At 35.0% G+C, this 27900-nt stretch overlaps 5 protein-coding genes across 7 annotated transcripts; 3 read left to right on the top strand and 2 right to left on the bottom strand.

The window, feature by feature from the left end:
- The first annotated feature begins 342 nt into the window (after positions 1 to 342).
- LOC120259183 (protein YLS7-like) lies at positions 343 to 4014 on the top strand. Of its 2 annotated transcripts, XM_039266739.1 has the most exons (4): positions 343 to 376; positions 856 to 1533; positions 2207 to 2484; positions 3108 to 4014. In XM_039266739.1, the coding sequence occupies exons 2-4, from the start codon at positions 951 to 953 to the stop codon at positions 3894 to 3896; spliced, it is 1650 nt and encodes a 549-aa protein (XP_039122673.1). In that variant the 5' UTR covers positions 343 to 376; positions 856 to 950; the 3' UTR covers positions 3897 to 4014. The 2 variants fall into 2 exon arrangements, with proteins under 2 accessions (XP_039122673.1, XP_039122672.1); XM_039266738.1 differs by having other exon boundaries at positions 345 to 1533.
- A 2507-nt stretch (positions 4015 to 6521) lies between these two features.
- LOC120258895 (MACPF domain-containing protein At4g24290) lies at positions 6522 to 11181 on the top strand. Its single transcript, XM_039266358.1, has 7 exons — positions 6522 to 7295; positions 7432 to 7670; positions 8218 to 8419; positions 8905 to 8973; positions 9079 to 9265; positions 9496 to 9662; positions 10061 to 11181. Exons 1-7 carry the CDS (start codon positions 7035 to 7037, stop codon positions 10736 to 10738), a joined length of 1803 nt encoding a protein of 600 aa, XP_039122292.1. The 5' UTR covers positions 6522 to 7034; the 3' UTR covers positions 10739 to 11181.
- Positions 11182 to 11678: 497 nt separating this feature from the next.
- On the top strand, positions 11679 to 15858 carry LOC120258009 (vacuolar protein sorting-associated protein 9A-like). Of its 2 annotated transcripts, none has more exons than XM_039265344.1 (7): positions 11679 to 11857; positions 12472 to 12619; positions 13278 to 13448; positions 13737 to 13916; positions 14957 to 15245; positions 15397 to 15597; positions 15684 to 15858. In XM_039265344.1, exons 1-7 carry the CDS (start codon positions 11712 to 11714, stop codon positions 15713 to 15715), a joined length of 1167 nt encoding a protein of 388 aa, XP_039121278.1. In that variant the 5' UTR covers positions 11679 to 11711; the 3' UTR covers positions 15716 to 15858. The 2 variants fall into 2 exon arrangements, with proteins under 2 accessions (XP_039121278.1, XP_039121279.1); XM_039265345.1 differs by having other exon boundaries at positions 15397 to 15490; positions 15684 to 15825.
- Positions 15859 to 15916: 58 nt separating this feature from the next.
- Positions 15917 to 20231, bottom strand: LOC120258008 (PHD finger protein At1g33420-like). The gene is made up of 5 exons (XM_039265343.1): positions 19872 to 20231; positions 19332 to 19461; positions 17682 to 17897; positions 16691 to 17305; positions 15917 to 16605 (listed from the first exon to the last, which is right to left on the bottom strand). Exons 1-5 carry the CDS (start codon positions 20146 to 20148, stop codon positions 16059 to 16061), a joined length of 1785 nt encoding a protein of 594 aa, XP_039121277.1. The 5' UTR covers positions 20149 to 20231; the 3' UTR covers positions 15917 to 16058.
- A 1323-nt stretch (positions 20232 to 21554) lies between these two features.
- LOC120258394 (probable beta-1,3-galactosyltransferase 8) lies at positions 21555 to 25142 on the bottom strand. Its single transcript, XM_039265780.1, has 9 exons — positions 24965 to 25142; positions 24673 to 24873; positions 23887 to 23951; positions 23563 to 23765; positions 23152 to 23409; positions 22976 to 23063; positions 22748 to 22873; positions 22042 to 22151; positions 21555 to 21886 (listed from the first exon to the last, which is right to left on the bottom strand). Exons 1-9 carry the CDS (start codon positions 24968 to 24970, stop codon positions 21738 to 21740), a joined length of 1206 nt encoding a protein of 401 aa, XP_039121714.1. The 5' UTR covers positions 24971 to 25142; the 3' UTR covers positions 21555 to 21737.
- Between the last annotated feature and the right edge of the window lie 2758 nt (positions 25143 to 27900).

Here is a 27900-nt window from a genome sequence, read left to right as displayed (position 1 = left end):
AAGTGAAGATAAAAAAACAGCCATCATATGAAAGCTCTGATCTCAAGATGAACGGTTGATATGAGTCCGACAAAGATAATCAACGGCCCATATTTCCTGTTTGTCACAACCCCCAAAATGGCCATCAAAAGAACCGCTTTCAAATCTTTTCATTTGGTAGTGCCACAAAATTAGGTATTCTACATGGAAAAAGTCCAAAATACCCCTAATTTTTAAACTTATTTACTTACTGAATGGAGGTTAAAATGGTCTTTTCATTTGGGTTCGTCCAATAGCGCTGCGTGCTTTTCGGGCCGGTGGACATTATTAGGATTCTTAGTTTTTTTGGTTTAGTTTGATGGGGGAAAAAAATAGTTAATTGGTTTGATCAGTGAAGGTCTGGCTTTATCTTGATCGATTGGTCTCTTGTTTCTGTGCGTTTTGATTCCTTTTTCTTTGATTAGTTTGGGAAATTTGAGTTCTTTTAGTGGGGCTATTTGAGTTTTGAGGGAGTTGTGAAGCGTTTTGGAGATTTCTTGCTTTGTTTGTCTGAATTTTGTTTAAATTTTGGGGTTTTTGGAAAGGGAGTGGATTTGGGGATGTTGTCTGCTTTCTTGATCTAAAGTTGGTAGCTTTAGGGATTTTCTTGCCTTTTTTGTTTTAATTTGGTTTTTTTTTTTCATGTGGATGTGAGTGTTTTGTTTCGTCTTGGATTTTGATGAAGTTCAAGGTCAGCATCTGAGGATTCGGTGTCGGTTTTGTGTTGTTAGATTTTTTTTTTTTGTTGATATAATTTGGTGATTTTGCGGAGAATTTATTGATTATGAGCTTGGATCGGAGAAGAACATGTTGATCAATGTGTGGTTTGGTATTTAGGTTGAGAAATGGAGGTTCAAGATCGAAATGGGCAAGAAATGAAGGGACTTGAATGCATTGAGGTCTGATTCAAAGCTCTAGAGTTGTTTGTGAAGATGACAATGGCTTCAAAGAAGAGTCTTTTCAGTGCATTCGCCCTCGCACGTACTGCTCCTGCCATTATTGTCATGGTTGGAGCTTTTGGTCTGATGCTCTTCGTTTTATCTCAGCTTTTGATTTCTTCTCCTGTGTATCAATGGCGGAAGCCTGCGAATGAGCCTTTGAAGGATATTAAAGAAGATATATTCATTAAGCAGAGTACTTCTGGTTCCAAGGAGTGGAATGCATCCAGACAAGTTCAAATATTGTCTTCGGATCTAGGGCAAGATGAGGTTACTGTAAAACCTATTTCTTCAAAGGAGATGCAAGAAAAGGGTGATTCAAAGAGCTCAGTGTCTTCTAATGAGATCCAACAACAGAGCAAGGAGCGGAGTTCTATGCCTTCTAATGAGATTCAAGAACAGATCAAGGAAAACAGGTCTACTTCTTCTAATGAGATGCAAGAGCCAAGAAAGGAAAAGAGTTCTATGTTTTCTGGGAGTTCTGTCATTTCAAATGATACTGATGAGAACTTGGCAGCTTCTTCAAATCTAACATTGAACCTTTCTCCTGTGGGTGACATTCAGAAGGTTGATTCAGGTAAATGCTTTTACATTTGATTCAGTATTCTTTACCAACTTGCTTCATCTAGTGAGAATGCATTGTGATAAATGATGAATTACTTGTGAAAAACTAAACATTTTTGGGGTACATCCACAAGTCTGTATGTAAATTTCAAAGATATAGAAGCTTGGAGTACTAAAATTTAAGTTGCCATATTTTTCATTGTTATACAGCCTTGAAATCTTTGAATGAGTTTCAGGGGAGTTATTTAATTAGAAGCAATGTTTATGTGTTGTGGGTGTCAACTATAGAATTGATGCTTTGAACATTCATTGTGCATGAACTTCTTCAGGGTATTATATGGTAATTTAGAAATCCAAATTTAGCACACTATTTATGACTTATGACTTGGTCATAAAATTGCATATGAGGAAAAAGATTGATATTGTTCATGCTAACATGTCTCTGACTTTGTTCTATACTAGCTGTTGGCAAGTGTGAGGTAATGCCCTAATACTTTTCGATTTGTAATTGTCCAAATTCTAATTCTTGCAACAGCTGATATTCTACTGTATTTTGAGATAAAGTGATCATTTTTGCAAAATTAGTGCTTTTTCTTGTTATTTCAATTGCAATGCTTAGTAGATGTTCCATTGACTTCGAGAGGTAAGAAGATACATTGATATTTATTTTGGACTATGTTTGGCAGGGAGTTGTGACTTATTAAAGGGAAAATGGATCTATCATCCTGCTGGACCATTATATACAAACAACACATGCATGTTCATTACGCAGATGCAGAATTGTCAGGGGAATGGGAGACCTGATAAAGAGTACGAGAACTGGAGATGGAAGCCGGACGATTGTGACCTTCCCTTATTTGATGGCCGGAAATTTTTGGAGTTGATGAGGGATAAAACAGTGGCCTTCGTTGGGGATTCAGTTGCTCGAAATCAGTTTGAATCAATGCTGTGCATTCTATCACAGGCAAGCTCTCTTTATCCTCCTTCTCATTTTGGATGTGTCACTAAGATGATTATATATACATTACTAAGGTCTTCTGCCTAGTATCCTTTGCAATCTTAATAATCCGTTTTCATGAAATGTGTTTTTTTTAAATGCTTGACAATGTGTAATTGCGAATCAACTGTGGCACTGATAAATTTCACTGGATTCTATGAATATAATCTTGTAAAAGAATCCTTGTTTTCATTTTATCGGTCAGTATCCTCATTTCTCTGACCAACTTGTGGAGGAGATCAAGCGAAACCTAAAATGTGATCATTGACAACCTTTGAAGCATTGTGTGTACACTTAAACTAAGAACATTCAAGAATGCTTAGGAGTTATTACCATGTAACTAACAGTTACTTGTAGGCTGAATATCTAGCACGTTTGTGAGTTCTTTTATTTCTAGATTTTAATTAAGAGCTAGATAAGCAGGTCTTACTGCTCACTTTCTGAACTAAATTGAAGTTGGTTGCCTAACTGGTCCCTTTTGAGAAAACACTTACAGTACTCTGTTTGAATCAGAGAGTTGCTCATCAATTGTCGTAGAATGGACCATTCTTCATCTAATTCATAAATGACCATGAATGATCTTTCTGCAGGTTGAAACTCCCCGGAACCGTGGCAACAGATTGATGCAGCGATGGCACTTCAAGTCCACCAACACCTTTCTCTGTCGAATATGGTCCTCATGGCTCGTCCACCAATCATCAGAGCCTCTCCAATTAGCTCCAAAGGAAGTGGTCAAGATTCACCTAGACATCCCTGACGAGACCTTCATGAACCATCTCCCAAAGTTTGACGTTGTCATCCTCTCCTCCGGCCACTGGTTCGCAAAACAATCTGCCTATGTTCTCAACGGTAACATCGTCGGAGGACAGCTCTGGTGGCCTAAAGGAGCCGGCAAGATGCAAATCAACAACATCAAAGCCTTTGGCATTTCAGTGGAAACAACCCTCACTGCCATAGCAGCACACCCTAACTACACCGGTTTAGTTATCGTTCGCTCATTTTCACCGGATCATTACGAAGGTGGTGCTTGGAATACAGGAGGATCATGCACCGGAAAGACCGGACCGGCTGATAAGTTCGAAAGGAATGGTTTCACCGATATAATGCACGAAAAACAGGTGGCTGGATTCAGGAATGCAGTCAAGAAAGCAAGGCCGGGTTCGAAGTTGAGACTGATGGACATCACCGAGGCTTTCAGTTACCGTCACGACGGCCACCCGGGACCTTACCGGAGCCCTGACCCAAACAAGATAACGAAGCGGGGACCAAACGGCGAGCCCCCACCGCAGGACTGTCTGCATTGGTGCATGCCAGGGCCTGTTGATACATGGAATGAAATCCTGGTGGAGATGATCAGGAGAGAATTTGAAGCTCCATGAATGCTTCCCAGATGTTCAAATTCCACAACATTGTTGTTTTACTATCAACGGTTCATAGTTTGAAGATGAATGTAAGTAGATATTGAGATTTTATTGTATTTTTTTGTAGTTTTTTTTTTACTGAAACATAGATTCAGAATGTATAACCCATTGTTGAATAATTTTTTTGTTAGACTAATTAATTGCTATTTTTTTTCTTTTTATATTACATTGCTTCATTGAACTGAAATCTATTAAAATATATTTTACAAGAATATATCTTTAAGGAAAAAAAAAACATATGTTTGAACTGAAACATTGAGGTCAATAATGAACAAATATTAAAAAAGGACGACACTAATTAAAGATTTAGTATTAAATTAGTGAAAATTAAACGCGCTTTGAGGACCGACAAAGCTTGAGCTTTATCTGGAAGCGCGTGCCACGTCAGCAGCCTTTTTTTTTTAAAAAAATATATATATATATATATATATATAAAAGATTTGGTGCAAAGGTCTTGACAGCAAATCTGGCTTTTGCATGTATGACGTGGCGTGTCGTTTTAATTATGATTAATTAGTGATAAGTGAGTTATGTTGTTGTAAGTACGTGTGTAATTAAGTGGACTTAACAATCATCATTAGAAGTACAAATAAGTCCTTTTCTCTTAATTTGAAAACAAACATTGTTTCTTTAAAGTAAAAAAAAACTAATTTGGTATAATTTGGATACTAATTGTAGAATTTTTATGTAAAAAATAAAATAGTATATGATAAAAATAAATTAAAACTAAAAAATAATTATTAAAAATAAAATAAAATCTAGAATAGAAAAGGGTCACAAATTTTGAACGCTTATATAAAATATAAAGACGAAAGCTAAACCAATTTGGCATGTATCACTGGACATATAATATATTACTAATTATAATAATATACAAATGAATCAAAGTATTACTTGGAATGGAGTCAACCTTAGAAACACATGGAACTTGTTTTACATGCATTGTATTAACTTGGGAGGTTGAGTGGTTGAGGGTTATATGCTCTCTCAATGCATGATAGTAATAAAATAAAAATATATGTAATATAGTTTATGTATATTGTAAAAAAATAAAATAAAATAAGTGCCTATTACATTGAATGTTTTAACAGATTTCTAATGCCACAAATATGTTACAACAACAACAACAATTTTACAAAAAGCATGATTGAATAGATATAATTGTTGGAAAAATCGTTGTAATTGAATTAGGGTTATCAATTATTATTAATTGATATTTAATATCAGGTTATTGATTACATGAACACATAAATATATGTGATAGATCAAAATTACCTCACCAAGATTTTACAAGTGTGCAAGAGATGGTCTTGAATTTTCTACTCTTGATTTGGAAGAAGTGATGGTTGTTTTTTCTTCAAACAACTAATCTGAATATTAGTGTTTTTTTTTGTAGCTTTTTTTATAGCAATAATTATTGCTTATATATATATGTATGGAGTAATTTGATAAGGTTAGAGTGGGATGTCAGAGGTGTTTAAATCTTTACATCTTTAGCAAAGTAGTCTTTATTAATTTTAATAATTACAATTATACTAATTAATAAATTGTAATTTAATCCAAAAATTATAGATATTTATATAAGAGATCCCAATATAATATTTTACATAGTAGCCCCTTTATCAATAAATATTCAATATAAGTGAAATGATTAGACTATCAATGGGCACTCTCTATATCCACTTTACATATGTGTTTCCTTATTCATTATATAACCCAACGCAGCATATATGTAGCTTCCAGTTAGGTATCACTGGTTGATACTAATATAATTTATACAAAAGATTTAATAACAATTTTTGGTAACATAATAACTCTTTCTCTATGTAACTGTGAGTTTAATATTTATTAACTGCAAATACCGACAATATTACTAAAAATCTCCTCTAGTGACTGAGACATACTAATTTGGCTAATATAGTTGCACATCAATAATTGCAATTGACCCATAATAATAATAATAAATTGTTTATTAAATCATTTTTTAAAATTTTAATATCGTAGAACATATATTCAATGTAAATAATTTTTTACAAATAAACTATCTCATTAAAAAAAAAACAATTTATATAAATTCTTCCATTTGTTCTTATTTCACAAAGCCAGATCTTTCAAGATAATTTCATGGGAAAGGCGTGATTTTTTTTTTACAAATATAAAAATAAATACAATCCGGTGTGCTCAGATTTAAAAGTTTAATTATTCATACAATATATCATGGATCTTTTAACTGATAACACAATATTTGGACTATAAATCCATATTCACAACAGAGAACCTCTAAATTTTCATTTATTATATCAAATGGAATTTGAACTCGAACTCATACCGAAGTCAAGATTGATGGGGAATGAACCTTTTTGTCACAAATGAATTTTTCGGTTTATGGTATCAAATGTAGGTGCATTGTCACTATTTTTTTTTCTTATAAGACGAAAGAAAAAAAAACTAAAAATATAAATAAAAATAAAAAAGAGGTCGGCAGCGTGGTCGCGTTTACAGATCAATGGTCAACGGATGACGTCATTGATCGTTGAAAAGCATTTAGCACTCCTTTTGACCCACCAGCAAATAGACCGAAGAGAGAAAAGGGGCAAAAAGAGCGAGGTGTTGATCCATTCCCCCAATCCCGCACGCCACTCCATCGATTCAGCCACGACAAACCCTCGCAAAGACCCAAGAAGATCCATTTCTAGCCTTCCTGTGCTTCTGATTAGTCCCATTCACCGCAACTCTCCGGAGATTTCGCTGTTTTTGGTGCCCGTTTCAAAGTTCCCGGCCGATCTAGGGTTTCTACTCTGTTTTTCTTGGTTTATTTTGGAAATTTTTGAAGTGTTTTGCTCGGAAACGTTTGTGATCTTTGGTGGTTGATGAATCTCTCTGCGTGTTTTTAATTCAAGGTTCGTGTTGAAATCGCTTAGCTGTGATACTAGGGTTTTGAGGAAGCGGGAATTTTTTGGTCGGGGAGAGGTATCTGTGAGTTTTAATTCTGTGAGTTTTGATAGAAAGGTAGGGTTTTGATGTGGGATTTGTGGGTTTGAGGAGAGAATTGGGGGCTTTTGATTGGATTGGTGGTTTGGCACGGAATGTGAAGTAATGGCACTGAGGGCATCACCTCTGAAAGCAGCTCAGATTGCTATTGATTCCATTGGGTTGGGGTACGACATCAGCGCTGATCTGAGGCTCAAGTACTGCAAGAAAGAGTGTGCAGATCCATGTCTGATAGAGCTTGATCACGATCAGGTCCAGGATCTGGTTCTTCCCGGTGGCATATCGGTTGCAAATGTTCCCAAGTCCATCAAATGTGACAAGGGAGAGAGGATGCGATTTAGGTCTGATGTTCTCTCTTTTCAGCAGGTATATTCAGCAACTTGAATTTGCTCCTTGGTTTGATATTCTATTGCTCTTATATGTCACATTCATGTGTTCACTTAAGATAATTTTTTTTGTATGGTAGATCAAACCTAAATCTTCTTTATCAACTTTTGAACAGATGTCAGAGCAATTCAACCAGGAGTTATCATTGTCAGGCAAAATTCCGTCAGGCTTGTTCAATCATATGTTTGAATTTTCTGGAAGTTGGCAAAAAGATGCAGCAAACACCAAATCTCTAGCATTTGATGGGTGGTTCATTACTTTGTATACCATAGCTCTAGCAAAGTCCCAGATTGTGCTTCGTGGTCATGTCAAGCAAGCTGTTCCATCAGCGTGGGATCCAGCAGCTCTGGCCAGGTTTGTTAGTATGCATTACTCATTAGATTAACAAGAGACAGAGTTTCAGCTTAGCTGGCTCTAATTATTTTTGTGTATTGTTTATTGAATCATCACTGCTTGAATTTGCTCTTACTACTATAGCAGAAGCGCTATAATTTAAATTTACTGTTTTAAACTTGTATTTTACCTCTCAAACACAAACGTGAACAAGTTTTTTGAACTTATTCTTGTTGCTATGTGGTTGTGATTGTCTTGTACTTATTCAGCATTTTCTGAACTCTTATAATGCTATTGTATATGGTTATTGTTTCCAGCTTATTGCTATTCAGTGATATGTGACACCCTGATTACAGTTTACATATTTGTGCAAGAATGATGTCATGCTATATGTAACCCCTGAACAGTAAACCTTTTGAGCTGAAGTTTTTCATAACCTTTTACGATTTAAAACTCTTATTTTTCCTCCTGTTGTTATGATGGCAAAGTTAATGTTGATTATTTCCCCGTGATGATATCATTCAGTAAAATGAGTGTTTGATGACCTTTTATTGATTTTAACTTTCAGATTTATTGAAAGATTTGGCACCCATGTTATTGTTGGTATAAAGATGGGAGGGAAAGATGTGATTTATATTAGACAGCAACATTCATCGAATCTCCAACCTGTTGAAGTTCAGAAAAGGTTAAAGGAGATGGCTGATAGGAGGTTTCTCGATGCAAGTGGCCAATATGGTGTGAATTCCGAAGAAGCTCATGGGAATGACAAGGTTATTTTCCATATATTTAGCCATTCTTGTCATTCCATTCTGAAAGGAGACAATTGCTTCAGGAAAAGACTAGTCCAGTTCTTCTTGATTTGTTAATTTCATTATATCAACAAGTAGATCCAAAGCTGATTTTTATGAATTGGTGCTATCAACTTGTTTTTTGCAATGCAACACCAAGGAAAATTTGTTAGATATCTAGTATATGTCTTTGTTATTGACTATTGTGCTTTGATAGTAATACCATAATATTGTTCTCCATTGAATGCAAGAAAATGGTTGATTCTGCTAATTCCTATGTCTGACAAGTTACAATTAGCTAGCTTGAGATACTTTTGGGTTTGCATATTTGATAACAATATTCTTTGAGTAGATGGTTTCATACTAAATTTTCATCGATCCATCTATTTGACTATACCATACCAATTTAGATAATGTCGCTTGGTATCTTTCTTTCTGATACTAAAATGTGATATAATCTAATGCAGTTTGATGCGAGAGAGCAACGCCTAAGATTCGTTGAATCCAGTCCAGCAAGCTCCTGCACTACAAAGGAGGTATTCTTTTTAAAAATATCATGCCTTTCTGCTGCCAAATTAAGTTGCTTTCATGAAAAGGTTATGGCCATGCTGTGTCATTCAATTTCTTTTTTCTCCGAGTAGGATATCAGGAGAATTTTCAAGAGAAGAGGTGGAAATGATAACAAGGACTTGTTACATCATGAGTGGCTAAACACAGTTCAGTTGGAGCCAGATGTTATATCCATGTCATTTGTGCCAATCACTTCTCTCTTGAATGGAGTACCAGGCAGTGGCTTCTTAAGTCATGCCATCAATTTATATCTCCGCTGTGAGTATGAAATCTCAATTTATAATTTATTCTCAACTTCAAAAAAATATACCTTGGTAAAATTTATCCTTCATTGTGAAAGTCAAGCTTATTCAAGTTTGTCTAAGGATGCATTAGTATGTGCATATGTGCCCATATGCCAGTGCATGTTCATTCCCTTTTCTTTGACAAGGAGATTGTTTCTAGGCAACCTTTCACTGCTTATTGAAATTTATTTTTCATGGTTTCAGATAAACCACCGATTGAAGAACTCCATTTATTTTTGGAATTCCAATTACCAAGGCAGTGGGCTCCAGTTTTTAGTGATCTACCCCTCGGCCCCCAACGAAAGCAACATAGCAGTGCATCTCTACAATTCTCACCCATGGGCCCCAAGCTTTTTGTCAATACTGCTGTGGTAATTTATTCTATTCTCTGAGCAGTCCTTTTCTATGCAATGTTTATAACTGGAAGCCACACATTGTCACATAGATACACACATCACTCATAATGCTGGAACTTTCACCCTTATGTTTAATGAAGGTGTATCTCCTGCTGGAATAGCCAGTTCGAGACGTTTTACTTGTTGATTATTGATAGAGTATCAAAAACTCATTATTTTGTGTCCACACCTTACATTCAAATGCAACCACCAACCAAGCTTTTTCTTTGTCAAGACACTGTATGGGAGAAAATGAAGTTTTACAGAGATTTTAGTAAACACACTCTGTTATAGGACATAAGTCTTGTTTCCTGTTTAATGCGAGTTTTCAAGGCATTAATCATTATGTATCTCATACATTTGTCATGATGTAGGTTGATGTAGGCAAGAGGCCAGTCACTGGTCTTCGACTGTACCTGGAAGGGAGGAAAAGCAACAAACTGGCAATCCACCTCCAACATCTTTCAACCCTTCCTCGAGTCTTCCAGCTCTGTGACGACCCCAGCAGCAGTTATTCTCGTGAATCTTATGATCGCAAGTATTATGAGCCCATTCAGTGGAGGCATTTCTCCCACATTTGCACTGCTCCTGTGGAGTCCGACGAAGACCTTTCCATTGTCACTGGGGCTCAATTACATGTCAGCCACCATGGCCTCAAGAAAATCCTCTTCCTTCGCCTCCATTTCTCCAGTGTCTCCAATGCTGCATTGGTTAAGAATCCAGAGTGGGATGGATCTCCAGGCTTGGCTCGCAAATCAGGCCTCATCTCAACCCTGATAAGTACTCATTTCACTGCCGCCATTCAAAAACCACCCCCTCGACCTGCAGATGTCAACATAAACTCTGCAGTTTACCCCGGCGGTCCTCCTGTTCCAGTGCAAGCGCCAAAACTGCTAAAATTCATTGATACTACCGAGATGGTAAGAGGCCCGCAGGATTTGCCCGGTTACTGGGTGGTCTCCGGCGCAAAGCTACATTTAGATCGAGGCAAGATCTCACTTCGCGTTAAGTATTCATTGTTGACAGTGTTATTACCTGATGATGAGTTATAATAGAGACTCGGATCAAGGATTCCGAACCTTCGAGTCAAAAGGCTCTGTTAAGGATGCATGAATTTTCGAAGGTGAAAAGAAAGAACAAAAGACACAGAATGGTCCACAATTGGATTGGCTTTTTAGGATAGAATTGGCTTTTTTTGTTTTCAGATTGTAAGTTGTATGACCTTATTTAGATTTAGATGACTTGTATTTCTCACTCTATTCAGTGTATCAATGCAAAGGTTCTGCTGCTGCTGCTGCTGCTTGTGAAGCAACAAAAGTTAGGGTTTTGAGAGAACAGATATGATCCGTTGCTGAGCAAGACCTTCTGGCAAGCTGGAGCTCACTCTTCCCTTTTTTGTCCTTGGTTCATATAAATTTTATAAATTTGAACCTTCACTGTACACTTAAAAACTTTTGTTATATATAAATTTATGCAGTGTTTTCTTGTCCAAAAACTTGTGCACTTTGAAAAGACAAAATAAATTAAAAAAAAATTAATACAGCAGATATATATATATATATAGGTCAAAAGTTAATATCTGACATGATAAAAAAGTAAATTGTAATATGAGATGTAATATGAGAGGCATAAGTTTGAATTCTCTCAATTATAAAGCACATCTTTTCTAATGTATCATGTATCATGTCCTGTGACTTGTGAGAAAAATAAATAATGAAAATAATGCTCTAAAACTGGTTTTTTTACTAAATTTTAAATAATATTTTGAGATGTGATTTGGTCAGCTTGCTAAATTTTAACAAATATATTTTCTTTATAAAAAGAAAAATTCAGTTAAATGATTATTTATTTTTCCAAAGTTGTACATGTGGCATCGTTTGATTGGCTAATTCAAGAAGAAGGACTTATTTGTAAATAAAATAAAAACCGAGGGTTTTTATGAAAACAAAAAGAGAACCGCACACGCGCGAATGCTAAGTACCTAACATTCTTTCATCGTGGTCTCTCTTTATATCTCACAGTCTCATGCTCATCGTCGATGCCGATCCCCATCGATCTCCATCTAGGGTTTCTCCGATGGAACCCTCGCCATCGTCTTCCCTTGATTTCACCGATTTCCTCACTCGCATGCGCCACCCTGCATCTGCTGATCTCTTTCGATTCACTAACAGGTTCTCCCAGATCACGCCCTGTTTCTTAGGTTTTCCTTTTTTTTTCTGATTGAATTTGATTTCTATGCTGTTAGTTTTTATCGTTTTTCTTGTTGATTATTGGGGGTGTGTTAGCTATGATGTCTTGGAATTTGTAAAGAGTTTGGATATTTATCTTTTAACTGTTCCTTTTGAATTCAAGTAATGGTATTGGGTTTTGATTCTCTTGTGGAATTTGATTTTAATCCTATTTTGGTTTAGTTTTTTCTTTTTAGGTTTATTTTCTGAAGTAATTCCAATCCTTTAGTGTTTTTGCAATCTTTTCCTTATTGACAATTAGGGTTTAGCTTTAGTTTCATGGAATTTTCCAATGTAATCCTGATAATATTTAGCTGCAAGTGCAGTTCATGGTTGTTGTTAGATTGTTTCTTTGCAAGATTTCAGGGCCTTAGAATATTGTTCTTGATTCTTTGTTGCACTTGGGGTTTTGAATTGAGGAATGACTTAAGTTTTCTGTGATGCTGATTTGATTCTTCATTTGTGTCTTATGATCATGTGTTTTCTGTCTTTGAAATTTGAAGTGTGGATGGATTTTAGGTTAATATGATCTTATGATTTGCATATCTACATTGCAGATTCATTGTGTCGTTTTCTCTCTGTCGGACCAATGCCGAAAATGGTAGCAGCAAGATACAAGAATTTCTCGCAAAGATAGAAACTATCATTCGGGAGCATCCGTTGTGGGTTCATGCTTCTGATGCTGAAATCGAAAATGCACTTGAGGAAATTTATTTATTAATGGGCATTTACTGGTTTTCTTCTTATATTCCTTCATGTTATGTGACAAGAAATAATGATAAAAAATGGTTTGTGATAATCAAAATGCCACCAGCATATTTTTTATTTAATCCTCAAGTTTTGAAAATAGGCATTATTTGAGTTATTTCTTCTGAAGTTATCTCTATCATGGCACCTAAATAAGCATGTTATGTGAAAATGTACTGCAGCTGGAACTGAAAATGTTATGTTCTTGTTGATATAAGTCTACATGGAAGAAGTGGTATTTTGCTCCCTCAATTTAAAAATGGCTTTGTTTGATTTGCCTTGAAAATGACTTCATGATTCAAAATTTAGAAACGTCGAGCTTGTAAGTATATTATATTTTTCAATATGCAAAGTGAAATGTATTTATTACAAAGTCATAGTTTAGGTTTTATAAGGGTAAGCGCATGAAGAGAAAGAGACTTAGTAATAATAAGACCATGGTAGAGTTACCATCCTTCTATTGTGAAGGTGGTGAGGGTTCTTAGCTTATGAGTGCTTGGCGTCAATTAGTTGTGTGGATTTTAATGTCTTCATCTCATAAGTTTTATCTGATTTTCTGAACTTTGTTATGTAATTTATGCAGAAGAATCTTTTGAGATATTCACGTGTTGTGCAGGGTCTAGAGAAGTATGTCATGTTAAAACTATTCAACCGTGTCTTTGCTGCCTCTCCTGAAGATGCCGAAGCAGATTTAAGGATATCAAAGAAAATTCTTTTGTTGCAACACTTTGTCAAACCTGATCACTTAGATCTGCCTGGAAATTTTCAGATCGAAGCATCATGGTTGGTATGTTACACTTTCCTTGAGACTGCTATTTCATTCCCTTACTGAAGTAGAAAGACAACCTACTCGTACATAGCCCTGCTCTTAGTATAGGCAAGGAAAAATCAATCTCTTGCTTAGAGGTATAATGTCTTCCTTGCCATTAAATCCTACTTAGGTTTATTATGCGCATGAATTCATGAATTTTTAAGATGAAAAATATCATATGTTTTAATTTTTGCCTTCTGAATATAATAGTTCATAAAAGAAATGTTTCTACATCTCTCTTAATACTAGGTCTTTTAAGTTCAGAATGCAGCAAAAGAATTGAAGAAAATCAATGCTTTCAGATCCCCTTATGAGAAGCTTCAGTGCATCATGGCTTGTTGCCATGCCATTAGCAATATGTTGCTAGAAGTTTCAAAGTCAGCAAATAGCTCTCCTGTTGGAGCTGATGTTTTCCTTCCAATACTTATATATGCTACAATCAAGGTAAGGTGATTTTCTTGGTGACATCAGTCATGGTAACCATTTCCCTTTTGGAGATTGATTTTTTCCATGGACCTTGTATTTCCATAGCTATAAAGTTTTATGTGATTGAAATTCATGGTAAGCGAGAAATGCGAGTGTCCTATTGTAGTTTATTGTAGTTTGAAATGCGAGTGTTTTTATACTATCGTATAGAGCATTATCTTAATTACCTAATGGATTTCTGTGATATACTATAGATACTTAAATAAGGTTGCATTTTATAGATTCAGAAAAGTAAGGGGATATATTGTGAAAATGAATGTTTTTCTGGCTGGCAATTTTCCCCAGTTTTCTGGCAAACCTTGCTTTGGAAATGAGGTGCAGATTTCTCAGGGGCCAAATGGCTTTTATGGTTAATGTCCTCTAATGTTTTATATGGATGTCTTCTTGTAGGTGCACACTAATTGTTAAAACAGAATAATTGCTAGTTAGGAGTGTTGTTATCAGCATTTCACAGATAGGGGCTGGGTTGACATAAACCCGTGCTCGGCAAACACTTATTAGAATCCTGTAACGGTCATTGTGAGATAGGCCGCTTTTTTTTCAGCCATTTCTCTTTGAAGGTTTAAAAGCTTTTGGTTATACCATTTGTTGTGAAATTATGTTATAATTTTGAGAGGCTTCCCAATATCATGTGGTCATGATCAGTTAATTTTTTATAACATCCTTAGGTCTTGTATGTGCCAAATACATTTTTATCCGTCTTTGTCACTGTCATAGAAGAAACTATGGTTTTGATCTATACGTTGCTCCTAGAAACTTGTTCCAAAAATTTCCTCATATTTCACCAGAATCTTCTGTTTGTAGTTTTATCAATTTCCATATTTTCTGTTATGTAACTTTAGCAGGACAGGTATTTGTCTACCAGTTGACATTCTATACCATAAAGAGCTTTCATTATGCTGTCAACTTGCATGACTTAAGCATGCTCTGTTTAGAATGGCATTCCATTATCCAAGTAAACCACTAATTACTTCAGTATACTTTGCAACATGATGAAGGCGAATCCTCCCCAGTTGCATTCCAACCTCAAATTTATACAACTCTTCAGGAGGCAGTCAAAGCTTGTATCGGAAATAGAATTTTACCTGACAAGTATGATCTCAACAGAGCTATTTATAATCAATATAGATGCTAGATCATTGTCCATGGAAGAAACAGAATTTCAGAAGAGTATGGAATCAGCGAAACTAGCCATTGATGGGCCTTCTAGTGAACCCATTGCGGAGGTAGAGACATATAAAGATATTATTTCCACCATGCATTGTGACAAGGAGATTATACTAGATGGTAAATTCCAGTGCCCATCAGTATCTACTGGTTTTCAATTCTTTACTTTGATACATTATTTATGTTTTGCGCATGGAACTCTATTTCATTTCCTTATAGCCTTAAAGCTGGTCAAGTTGGCACTAATTCCTGATGTCTTAAATTGGTTTAGAAGGCAAATATCCATTTATGGAGACAGAGGCAGAGGATCTAACGCTATCAGAAGTGCAAGACTTGCTATGTTCATACAAACAGCTGGTCAAAAGGTACACAAAGCTATCAAACACCCTGCATAAGCTTTCTTCGCATGAATTTCAGCTCCTTAATTCTCCCGTAGAACATTTGATCTGTAGTGATTCACTAGACAAGAAGGGTGAGATTTCCATCCATTTTTGGGGTTAAAAGTCGAACATTTATCTCTCACCCGCCACAAATTGATTTCCTCTTACCATGCTGCAGGAAAAATTGAACCTTCTGTACAAAAACAATAACCCTATACAATTACAATTACAGGCAGGTTATCCTACGGTTGTTAGCTGTCCATATCTACTAGTATCTTCAGTTATAGTAGGTGCCATTTCTTCCTTACACCAAAGTACAGTCTTTCTGCCCTTCTTCAGTCTACCACTATGACCTGTAGACTTACCCAAGCCCAAGCATTTTCTGCAGACAAATTTGGCGGGCACTTCATCATGATCATCAATACCAGCACATCTAGTATGCTGCCATACCCCACACACATCACAAGCCATCATCCTCTCACCATCATCATCTTTGGCACCACAACTGCAATCAACTGTCCACATTTCAATCCCCCTCTCCATTCGAAAGTGCTCAAGAGTCCTCCCCTCTCCTAGTAAGCACCGTCCTCTTATGCAAACAGACATGTTTACTCCGGTCAAGTGCTTGCACTTGGATGGTGTCTTTGACAGACATGTCTCTGACATAACCATGGCCTAAAAGGTTTTCAGCTTGGAATCTCTGAAACATAAGATAAGTCTCTTGGAAAGCTCTTGTTGCTTGGATCTTGAGGTCCCAAACAGTGGCTGCCGATGGCAGAATCAAAAGCTCTGGTGGGGGTGCAGTGTAGTCTTTCTGCTGGTCTACTAACTCTACATGACACCATACTTGAAACGCAAATGGATTAGAAGGTATATGATTTTCAGCCTCCTGGTCATAGTGTTTGATGAATTGCTTGCAGTCCAACAGCTTCTTTGCTGCACCAAGAACTGTCTCTTTTGTTATAGGCGGCTTGTAGGCCTGTGATGTAACAGGGTTCAGGAGTGCATCATAAAGATATCTGAGATCACAGAGAAGGTGATCTCGAGAAGGCTTGCTTGAACTTTGAGTTGATGATGCATGTTCCGAATTGGATTCAAGCCTGCATAAGCAAACAAAGGGCAATCACATAAAAGAGAAACTACACAATCGATATACGTCACAAATAAGGTTAAACATTCATTTACCGAAACTCTATTGTGTTTGCCTCAGCATTGCATTGCATTGCCACAAATCTACCATCCTCTGTAAATTTGCCCGCTAAACCCTTGAGGCAGTAGTCAAGAAGCTCCGGTGAACCTAAACTACGGAAGGTTGATCCCTTGAGAGCACGCCAGGTTACCCACTTAGATCCGTTGACTGCTTGAAGAACCTTGATCATTGCTTCCTCTGCATGTGTAATGTCATCTCTTGTCCATGCAGAAAGAACCCCACCACCGGCTTCTGTGGTCTTCTTGTTCTTATGAGATCCACAAATATCTGATTGGACATCATTTATCAAACCTGTCAAACAGCAAAAAAGGTCCCTCACAGTAACCAGATCACAGTCGGAAAGGGACTGATAAAATGAGATAATGTCCTGCAATTGGGTGCGTGGTGATCGGGTATGCGAATATAAACAAGACAAGGGGACATTAGAGATGGTGTCCACAGCCCTTTGATAGGCATTGGCATCAAGAGCATAGCTCCCGGCACCGAATTGGTACCCCCAGTCACCGTACCATGGGCGGCCAGCAGTAACTGCATGAAGGAGACGGTAATCCAACCCGTGTTTCTTTGAGACGTCAATTACAGTCACCTTTCTGTCATATATTACAAAGATGGGCTCAATGATCATGCATTGAGATGTAAATAACGTTTCTCAATCTCGAAAAATCTTTGATAGTCAAAGAGCCTTAGAATATTGAACTGACACTTTATAGTTGTTTCAATCTCTCAAAACCATTGACAGAACATGGGTTGTGTCTCTTGATAGGGTTATGATTCATGAAACAAACAAGGTTAAGACATCCAAATATCTCATCCCAAAACGCTCCAAAGCTTATGTTATTATCAGCAAAGCTATAAAATTTCAGTGAGAATTGTTGTCATTTCATGCAAAGCATTGCTATAAGTTCAGTAAGGGATACTACTCAAAATTCCGATAACTTGGGAAAACAATTCCAAATATATTCATACCTGACACGGAGCACCTTACAGAGACTATCCCAGAAGCTCATGATATCTGATCCTTTTAGAAATTTCGAACCACCCTCACGACCATTAACTCTGAGAAGATGACCAAAACCATTGGCATGTACAACACCATGCAACAAATGGGTTGTGTTTTCCAACTGAAAATATGCTTGGTCTTCTAGATCATCAGATGTCATCTCATAGTGGCATGAAGAACATCTGAAATGACAATACATTGTTCTATCAGGTAAAATATCACAAGAAGGGGCTATTACGATCGACAAGTTTTGAACATCATCGCTGTTACACAAAATACCTTCCATATTACTCACAAAGAAAGAGTAAAATATTCTTGAGAAGCAAACAAGAAAGCACAGCAGAGGAATGAGGTATTTGCATCTAAAACACAGAACAAATTAGTAGAAACTCCACGATCTTCAAAAAACCAACAACAACATGAGGGATCTATCACAACGATTTTCCAAAATAAAATAAAATAAAAGATGCATCACACAGTTTCCAAAGTAAGTGCAATCTACACGATTTGGTATTCATGGAACATCCTACCTAAATCTTCATCTATATTCACTCTTGAAGCTGCAAAGCAAACTGATGTAAGACTCGGTAAACTCACATGAAGATCATAAACTACGAGCAGTTTAAAACCAAAACAATCAACAAAGGGATAATATCAGTAGTCTATTTACTTTGAAAATAATTGTCCTATGGCAATAAACCACAACACCAAGGCTCATGATAATGTTCTAAAAATTAACAGTAAGTAAATTCCATAGCAACATAGCCAGAACAACTCAAAGTAAATGTCTTGGTCACTTGAGTACAATCCAAAACCATGACGGACTTGCTTGGAAGTCTCCACTGACAATTAATTCTATACAATTTAATAAAGGTTGTCATAACTTATGAAAAGGACATCTGACCAATCTTTGAAACCATACAAATGATAAATCTAGAGCTTGACATCTTCTGTTCAAATACATACTTATTCATCCGCAAGTCTCTTAATATATCTTATCACTCTTCAATCAGACAAGAAATAAGTTAATACCTTATTACTCTTCAAACATCCTTCCCAACAAAGACCTAATCAAATAAGACACATTTAGGTTTCAAGGCAAAGCCAATGCCACACAGAAAAAAAAAAATGCAATGAACCAAAGTGAAGTAGATATAGCCGTCCAGACAAAACAACAAATGTCCAAATTATCCTTGTGAAACTGCCCCACCTTACAAGCAGAGTGTGAACCACATGAAAAGTTTATAACTAGTACCTCATCAAACAAATAGGACCCAACTCACTACCTTCCAAGGAATCTAATTTGCAAGATTCAACACAGAAGAAACATCTTCAAGTATTAACTGACTGAATCACTTAGTTCAAAACCATTGAAAAGCCTCAAGCTTTTGTTATAAATACATCAACATTCACACTCTAAGCTTATCAAATACTACATTACTAACTCCTCAAACTACTTTTAAAAAATAAAAATAAAAAGCAATTACCATTCAACCACCATTAATTATACTTCAAGACATTCACATCCAAAACAACAATTAAAATAATAACTAAACCTTGTAAAATGAAAATGAAAATAAAAAAACAAATGAAATACCACAAGTGTCACATCTCACCTCCAACAGGATGAGGAAATCAAGGATCCACAACGAATGCAAGTGTGCTGAGAATTGAAGGCAGGATTTCCGCTGTCATTTCGGATAATGAAATGGTAACGCTTCCCACAAACTGGGTGACTACTCCATCCTGCAAAACCAGCATTCCCATTTACAAACAACACCTCACAAAAGTTCAATATTTCACACACACAAAAAAATTAAAAAAACAACAATATAATATTCAAAGATGTTAAGGTGGTCCATGTAATTGTAATATCCACCAAACAAGAAGAACTTCTTTCACCCAAAAGATGGGACCTTTTTCTAAAAAAAAGTAATTTTGGGGGTGCTTTTAGCAAAAGACAATAATAACTTTTAATTATTTCTTTCCTTTTTTTAAAAAAAAAAGGATAAAAAAAAGTTCCACTTCCAAGCGAACCCGGTTCACCGACCACCGGTCGCCGGCGCCGGCGAACATATTTATCAACTACGCAGCCAATAATCACGAAGAACTCGGAAAATTCTAGAATGAAATGGTTTTCCAGATCGAAGTCTCACCAACAACTCGGCACTGATCGCAGTACACAGATCGAGATCTGGCGACGTCCTCCTCGACTACACCAAGCTCCACCGAGTCACCGACTCGGGACGCGACTCGCCAGACAGAGAGGTGTTGCGCGGCCGGCGCCGACGGGGATGGAAGCCCGTGCCGGGAGAGGAAGGCACGCACGCACTCCCGGAACGGCCCCTCCATCGCCTCCCCGGCAAGGAAATCATGCAGCCCCGCCGTGACCCGCCGCTTCGCCCTCTTCAGCGGTCGGCTTCCCACAGCCATCGCCAGATCCAGTGATTCCAGAGCTCTAGGGTTAGGGTTAGGGTTTGGTGTGGAGAACGGAGAGCGAGATCGGAGAAGGAGGAGGCGAAGGGGGATGGCTTTATTGGGTTTTGCGAGGAAAGTACCAAAATACCCTTCAACACCGCTTCAAATCTACTGAGAAGTTTGTTGTGTCAAGGGTATATCGGGAAAACAGATAAAATTAGGAATTTTGTTTCAGAATTACTTAGAACCCCTCGGGCTTTGTGATATTTCGGGTTTCGTGATACGAGATTACTATAATACCCTTAAGGGCATAGAGTGGAAAGTTCTGGAAGAGTGTGGTGAGGGGAAGGGTGATTTGGGGAATTCGAGAGGGGTATAATTACGAGGGAGATCCTCGGGGAATGTTAAAATTCGGAAAAGGGCCCTGGTTTGAATTAGTAGGAGGGAATGGGTCGCAAATTGGAGCGGGTTGGCAGGGGATTTGAGCGGGAGAGTAAATCATGGGAAGGGCTTGGCCCGTATTATCTTTATCTGGATCCGCTGTGATTTTAGTTTGCTGTTCCCATGACGTGGCACATTTTTATTGGTTCAATCTTCAATGATGATGTCATATTTTGAAAAAGTGTTTTCAATGTAAATTTCAATGTATTATCTTAATATCTTTATTATTTATATATTTTTTTAATTTGTTTGTGTGTTGGGATTTTTTTATCTTATTTTGTAGATGTAATTTGGGGTTTTTATTTACCACCTTATAATAGTTCATAATTTTTTTTTGAAAATACATATATAAAATATGAGAGAAAAATCTATAATTTCATATTTCTAATGAATTATATATCTCTTGATTTTTATGTTAAGATGAGTTATTTATTTATTGACATGCAAATTTAACCCACATTAATAAATATATGGGCCAAGTAATATAAAAATTAGAATATGAAAATTAGTAGGTATTTATGGAAAGTGAGGAAGTGTCAAGTAATTTTACTAATTTTAAAAAATGGCAATTAAAAAAATATTTATCTTTGGGTTATGGGGGTTTTGAAAAATAAGAAATTACCTGGAATGTCAAAACCTTAGGGATTATTAAGTTTTTCTTTTTCAAAAATTCTATCTTGATAAATGTTTAATTTTTTTCCTTCATTGGTTTCTTTGCCTGTTATTCTCTATTGGAAATTATTTTTTTATATCTATGATAAAAATATTTTTTTAAAAAAAGGAGCATATATGGATTAAAATCCCCCCAAGGCATTGTTATGTTATTACATAATTAAATTTACCTATTCAACAAGAACATTGTAAAAAAATATATAAAAAAAAATATTTTGTTATAAATCATTAAACTTCATTTCAAATCAATACAATGAAAACACATTATATATATATATATATGATCTTAAAAGAATTAGAAAAAGAGATGTTTACTAAATGTCCTCACGACACAATTCTCAATTGAAGAGTGGCACAAATAAGAAACATTGTTCCATTTTCAAAACACCATCATACATTTAACATAAAATAAAAATAGGAAAATAAAAATAAAAAAAGGAACATTTAAAAAAGAAATGAGAAAAAAAGAAAAAAGAAAAAGAAAAGGGAATTCAAGTAAGAACATTCCAAATAGCACCATCACCTTCTCCACAACTATTGTGAACATCTTTCATCCTCTCAACAGACTTGCAAATTCCACTGCAACTCCAATCAAATGATGCAATGCACACATTCCCTGCTTGTGTTTTCCATTCACAATCTACAATTTTATATATAAAAACAAAATAATATAAAACCTAATTATAAATAAACAAATATATATAAGGAATATATATATATATATATATAAGTAGTCAAAATTTAAAATGAAAAGAAATTTTTTTTTAGATAATAATAAAAGACAAAAAAAAAAACCTGGAGGAGTTCCACAACACATGGACTTATCATTAACATGCTCAACATCTAAACCAATGAACCATGAACCCAGAGAAACATCTTCATTTGCATATCTATGCAATATTGGCCTGAAAACCACAAAAAAAATTAAAAATAAAAATAAAAATAAAATAAAAACATATTTAAATATTACCATATTTATTAAAATTCTATTATACAACATTTCTTTATATATATATATATATATATATGGTTGTATTCTAAGTTTCTAACGAATTAATATTCATTTTAGTCCTATTGACTTTCACTTTATTATATTCATCATAAAAGAAATAAAAAAATATATTCCATGGCAGAATGTGCCACACCAACTGTTATATAACTATATTTATTTTAACAAATATTTTTTAAAATAAAAAATCTAATAATTATGTGGCAAAGTTATGTACATGTAATTGTCCATGTTAACTGCAACATCAATTCAGAACAAAAAAAAAAAAACAACTACAAAATTTAAAAGCTCAAATAAATATTTTTTTAACCAAAATTAACATTTTCATCCTTTAACCAAAAGTTTAAGGTAATAATGATTACTAACTTAATTTAATCCAACCTAAAATGTGCAATCAAAATCATTATATATATTTGGTAGCATTACTATAGTTAATACATATAATATATATATATATATATAATTATTAATTAATAAAAAAAGGGAGCTTACGCATTAATGGATATATAAGCAGCAAGGTCTTTGGAGATGGCATAGATCTGTCCTGTTGCATGCCTGAAATACCTGTTTCCCTCCTCTCCAAACTTCCAAAACTCTGGTTCATGATACCTTGCTCCTCTACACCCATCATATATATATATTAACATTTTCATCATCATCATCATCATAATATATATAATAATTAATTAATTAATTGATTAATTAAAAGACTTAACATACTTTTGAGAAAGAACAGGTCCAGATTTCATGCAACCAATATAAACTCTGGGCTTTGTTCTATACCTTGCAAGTGTTGTTATAAGCATCCCTGCAATATTGTTTTATAAGTTAATTTTGAGAGGACTATAATTATTAATCAATTAATTAAGAACTTATAAATGAATGAATTATTATACCAAGATTAACATGAACATCATCATCAACTTTGACATAGAAATCAGCATCCCAGATAGCCACAACTGTTGAGAAATAAATCTTTGTCTTCATAGAAAGTTCATGGTAACCTTCAACATGATCTAGTCTAAGGAAATCCTTTGTTTCAGTATCTTCGCCGTCGATAGCTCGATCTAGAACTCCTCCTGGTGTAGCACTATGTCCTATAACAAACCTTATAACTATCCCTTTCTCTTGTTCCAATCTCTTCAGCTTAGACCCTGCAACCAAGATATATATATATATATATATATATATACATTATTTGCATCTCTTTATCTTAATTATGCATGCCTATCACTTGAAAAACACTGTTTTATTCATTCATTCATTCATTTATGTGTATATATATATATATATATATATATATGTACCTCTAGGCATCCATGTTTCGCGAACGGATTCACGACGTTTTTTACTGCTAAAAGCAGTGTTTATGCCGATGACGACGAAGGCTTTCTTGAGGACTTTGTTAGTAGATAATGAGCCATCAAGGGAAGAAGATGAGGTTGCTGTTTGGCTAGTTCTGGCCACAGCTAGTTCCATCTCTAGTGCTGAAATAGTCTTGTCTAATGATCTGAAATTAAGGAAAAAAAAAAAACTTTGATTAGTTTTTTAGATTAATGAGAGATATAAATAAAGGTTATATATATATCTACATGAAATATTTAATAATAAGTATAAAAGCAAGCTCTCACTGAATTGCTTGATGAGTTTTTGCCACTTCTCCAATTATGTCCCTTTGATCACCCTCTCCAAACCTCTGATTATTCAAGCACAAGAAATCATTGAATTCATTCAGTATATAAACAATACTCATGATATAAATGAGTGTATATAGATAAATAGATTGATTGATAACAAAGAAACATATATATATATATAGAGTTTGATCATACTCTCCAATCATCTAAATGATCAAACGATATATATATAAATAGAGAGTACTGATATGAATGATATACTATACATATATACATATGCATACATGGATACATACATATGTAACATAAACGAGTTATAATTAATCACCCTCTCCAAACCTCTAAATTAATCAAAATAAGAGAGATATACATATATATAGATATATATATATATATAAATAGAGTGACATGAATAAATATATGTATTAATAGATAACAAAGAAGCACATATATACAAGGTGTTCTGATCGCCAACTCTGAACCTCTAAATCAAACAAATTAAAGACACAACATAGAGAGAGTAGTGAAATGACTGAAGCTATATATATATATATATATAAAGTTGCATGAATGAGTATATATATATATATATATTTAATCACCCTCTCCAAACCTACTCTGAATCAGACACAAGTTATACATATATTTATATATATTATAATATTGATCACCTACTGCAACTAAACCTCTAAAACAGAAGAGAGACATATAAATAGAGGGAGTATTGACATGAATGAAGAGTATATAAATATCCATGTAAGAAAAAACACATGTACATACATGAGTTATGAGGGAGAGCTTAGGATCAATCAAGGCATTGGCTGCTTCTTCTTTCTTCTGCAATGGAGTAACCCACATGCTACCACTGAAGAGCAAACCAAAGAAGAAGCTAAGCATGCAAAGCACCATGATAGCCTTTGCCGGCATTGCTCGTCCCCGGAGCTTCTTCTCCGACTGTGGCGGCCTTTCGCCTACCGTAGCCTTCAATACAGAACGAGTGAAGACTGCCATTAGAATATTAGTTGAAGCTTCACACTAAGATAATGTCAATGAATTTATATAATAAGCATACCTTCATCTTCTTAGTTTGTGCTTTTAATTAATGATATATAAGCTATAAAAGGGATGAGAGAGTTTGAAAAGGAAATTCAAATTGATTAGCAGAATGATCAGAAGCAGAAAACTTGAAGAGGAGGAATCACAAGATAAACAAATTTGAGATGGAGTAGTGATAAAAATCATCTCATTAGTGTTAGTTATGTTTTGAACGAATATAGTATGCAATGTGTTCAATTTGAGTTTGAAGAGCTTATTATGTGACAGTTAAGTCACACTCTTTGTGTGTTTAATTAGTCTCATCACAAGGATAAGAGTTGTTACTTCATGGCTTTTGTGAGTTTTGTGTAGCTTCATTTTGGAATTAATTAATTAATTAGAGTGAAAAAAGTCAAATGTTAAATAAACATATTTTGATATAATAATAAAGTATTAATGAAAGTAACTCAAACCAAACAAAATAATAAAGAGAAGGCCAAAAATGGAGGCTTTTGGTGGATATTTTAACAGTGATGAAAGCCTAACTTGTAAACCATTTGTTCTGAATATGAATTAACATGTCATGTTCTAAGGTGACAGTTGAACACATAGTTATTTTCAGTGAGAAAAGAGATCATTCATAGCTAAGCTCATTGAAGATTGAGCTCCATTTTTGTTCACATATCTCTTTATATTCTCCTACATTATTTGTCACCTACATTATACTATATTATTTATTTATTTATTTTTAATAAAAATGATAAATATTGTTAAAAAAATAGACATATATAAAAATATATAAATTACGATAATTTAATAATTTTTTAAAATTTACTATATGAATCGGGCTAACAATAATGAAGACATATTATGTGCGTTTACAAATATAACCCACACCAATAAATCTTCATGTTATTATATAATTTTAGGGTTAAGGATAAGATTTCTTTCACAGTGACTTATACATAGAATTCTATAGTATCAATGGGCTTAATATACAGTGCATGAACAAGATATCTACTAGTGTGCCATGCACATCTTAATCACTTGTACGAACCTGTGGGCTATTTTGGCAGCTGCCACCTGCTGATTTCTATATAAAAAAATTCTAGATCTCATTTTTATTTTTATTTTTAAAAAATAAATATGAAAGCACCCTCACATTAAAATAATAACTCATTCTTGGCAAGTGATTGGCTGAGAAATTAATTGTATCTCCCAATGTTAGGTGAAATTTTGGATTTTATTAAAAATATATAAATAAATAAATAACGATGGGCAAAACAAACAGCTCTAATGGATAATAATAATAATAATAATAATAATAATAATAATAATAATAATAATAATAATAATAATTTTTTCTTTTCAGTATATGAAATATTCAAGAAAATTCAAGGATGGAGAAAGTCTTCACATGATACCATAATCATAAGATTCATAACTATCAATACTTCATTCCTTTCATAATTTAAAGGCTGAGAGTTGGATATTGTGATTTTTCTACATTTATAAAAAAAGAAAAAAAATATTATGCAAATTATTAAATTTTAAGATGAACATAACATAATAATACAAGTAAAGATATGTTCAATAAACACACAAAGCACAAGCATAGAACACATAATTAAAGCTGAACAAGGTCTTCCGAGTCATCAAAGCTAAAACACTCTTCAACCCACTCAAGAAACTGAGTCGATTCATCATGACTCAGTGAAAACTCGGTCATCGGTCTTTGAGCTCGCAGCTTTAGCGGCGGCGGCGCGAATGGCCTGAGGAGAAGAAGAGTGAGGCCGAGGGAGGAGACCGGCGAGCTCCGGGAAAGTTAAGTGTAGCTTGTTGTCCGTGAAGGAAGAGCGAGGCGGTGTCATGAGCTAAAGCGGCAGACTCGGCCGAGCTGAACGATCCGAGCCAGACTCGGGTGTTTTTTCTTGGAAGCCGGATCTCGGAGACGTAACGGCCCCAAGCGCGGCGGCGAACGCCACGGTAGGGAGGGTGACTCGGCGCTGACTCGGCCGAGTTGGAGGGGAATCGTTGGAGTTGGGTCTCTTAGAGGGTGGCATTGGAGAGCAGTCAAAGTAGTCAATGGAGAACGTTAAAGGTTCCCGCGCTATTTGTAATGTGGAGAGGATTGGGAGAACAGCTGGCAGGTGGGCCCATGGATGTGGAAAAGACTATAATGTTCCAAGAGATTAGTATAGTGTGGTTTGATGAAATTACTCAATTATCCCTTGGGTTTTATCAGGATTTATGACCTTTCTTTATTATTATTATTATTATTATTTTGACTTTATAAATGTATTATTTATGACTTTAGAGGATGGGTGATGATGAATTATTGGAAGTGGAATAGAATACAAGGATAAACATCACTGGCACTGCACGCAGTTCAACATCATGATACATAAATAGATTGTACATATTGGTCAAATGACATTTTAAATGAAATTTAGAACTTCAAAACAAATACTTTTTTAAGTAAAAAAAGGAAAAAAAAGTACACATCGTATATGCTTATCGGTTTGGCATTTAATAGAAAGAACACCTGCAAGAAAAGAAAAGGCCATGGATGAATTAATATAATAATCAATTAAATAAAATGTGAAGAATTTTAGAAGGGTAAAATGGTAAAATTGAAAGAATGGTATCCATCATAGAGAGCAAGGAGACAGCTAAGCAAGTGCTTGTAAGGCGGCGTGCTTTCCTAGATTTGTAGGGCTGCTAATATACTTTTTTTTTTACCACGTGTCAACCAAATAAAAAACTTTAAAACAGGGCACTAAGATAAGGTTAGTAGTAGTAGGTTAGTAGGTACCAGGTGCCAAATTCATTCACGCTGTCTGTGCTCCATCATTACAAGTGACACCAATGTCCAAAACTAAACCTCATTTTCTTGACTTATCTTTCCCCATGTTTTTATTTATTTATTTTAATTTTAATTTTTTATATGTATGTATGAAAATATAACAATTA

The sequence above is a fragment of the Dioscorea cayenensis genome, chromosome 4, assembly GCF_009730915.1.
Source record: "Dioscorea cayenensis subsp. rotundata cultivar TDr96_F1 chromosome 4, TDr96_F1_v2_PseudoChromosome.rev07_lg8_w22 25.fasta, whole genome shotgun sequence".
Lineage (NCBI taxonomy): Eukaryota > Viridiplantae > Streptophyta > Magnoliopsida > Dioscoreales > Dioscoreaceae > Dioscorea > Dioscorea cayenensis.
Note: the sequence above shows the minus strand (reverse complement) of the source record. Positions and strands in the feature narration are given on the sequence as shown.

Excerpts from the sequence above, each read along its gene's own strand:
- LOC120258009 (XM_039265344.1), top strand. The coding sequence starts at position 11,712 with ATGCTCATCGTCGATGCCGATCCCCATCGATCTCCATCTAGGGTTTCT. Across the intron at positions 12,620-13,277 it reads AAATCGAAAATGCACTTGAG|GGTCTAGAGAAGTATGTCAT; the intron begins GAAATTTATTTA and ends CGTGTTGTGCAG. Across the intron at positions 13,917-14,956 it reads TTATATATGCTACAATCAAG|GCGAATCCTCCCCAGTTGCA; the intron begins GTAAGGTGATTT and ends AACATGATGAAG.
- LOC120259183 (XM_039266739.1), top strand. The coding sequence starts at position 951 with ATGACAATGGCTTCAAAGAAGAGTCTTTTCAGTGCATTCGCCCTCGCA. Across the intron at positions 1,534-2,206 it reads CATTCAGAAGGTTGATTCAG|GGAGTTGTGACTTATTAAAG; the intron begins GTAAATGCTTTT and ends TATGTTTGGCAG. Across the intron at positions 2,485-3,107 it reads TGCTGTGCATTCTATCACAG|GTTGAAACTCCCCGGAACCG; the intron begins GCAAGCTCTCTT and ends ATCTTTCTGCAG.
- LOC120258008 (XM_039265343.1), bottom strand. The coding sequence starts at position 20,148 with ATGGCTGTGGGAAGCCGACCGCTGAAGAGGGCGAAGCGGCGGGTCACG. Across the intron at positions 19,462-19,871 it reads CGATCAGTGCCGAGTTGTTG|GATGGAGTAGTCACCCAGTT; the intron begins GTGAGACTTCGA and ends CTGGTTTTGCAG. Across the intron at positions 16,606-16,690 it reads GCAAACACAATAGAGTTTCG|GCTTGAATCCAATTCGGAAC; the intron begins GTAAATGAATGT and ends TTGCTTATGCAG.
- LOC120258394 (XM_039265780.1), bottom strand. Across the intron at positions 23,766-23,886 it reads AAAACTCATCAAGCAATTCA|ATCATTAGACAAGACTATTT; the intron begins GTGAGAGCTTGC and ends CCTTAATTTCAG. Across the intron at positions 23,064-23,151 it reads TGATGTTCATGTTAATCTTG|GGATGCTTATAACAACACTT; the intron begins GTATAATAATTC and ends ACAATATTGCAG.
- LOC120258895 (XM_039266358.1), top strand. The coding sequence starts at position 7,035 with ATGGCACTGAGGGCATCACCTCTGAAAGCAGCTCAGATTGCTATTGAT. Across the intron at positions 7,671-8,217 it reads GATCCAGCAGCTCTGGCCAG|ATTTATTGAAAGATTTGGCA; the intron begins GTTTGTTAGTAT and ends TTTAACTTTCAG. Across the intron at positions 9,663-10,060 it reads TTTTTGTCAATACTGCTGTG|GTTGATGTAGGCAAGAGGCC; the intron begins GTAATTTATTCT and ends GTCATGATGTAG.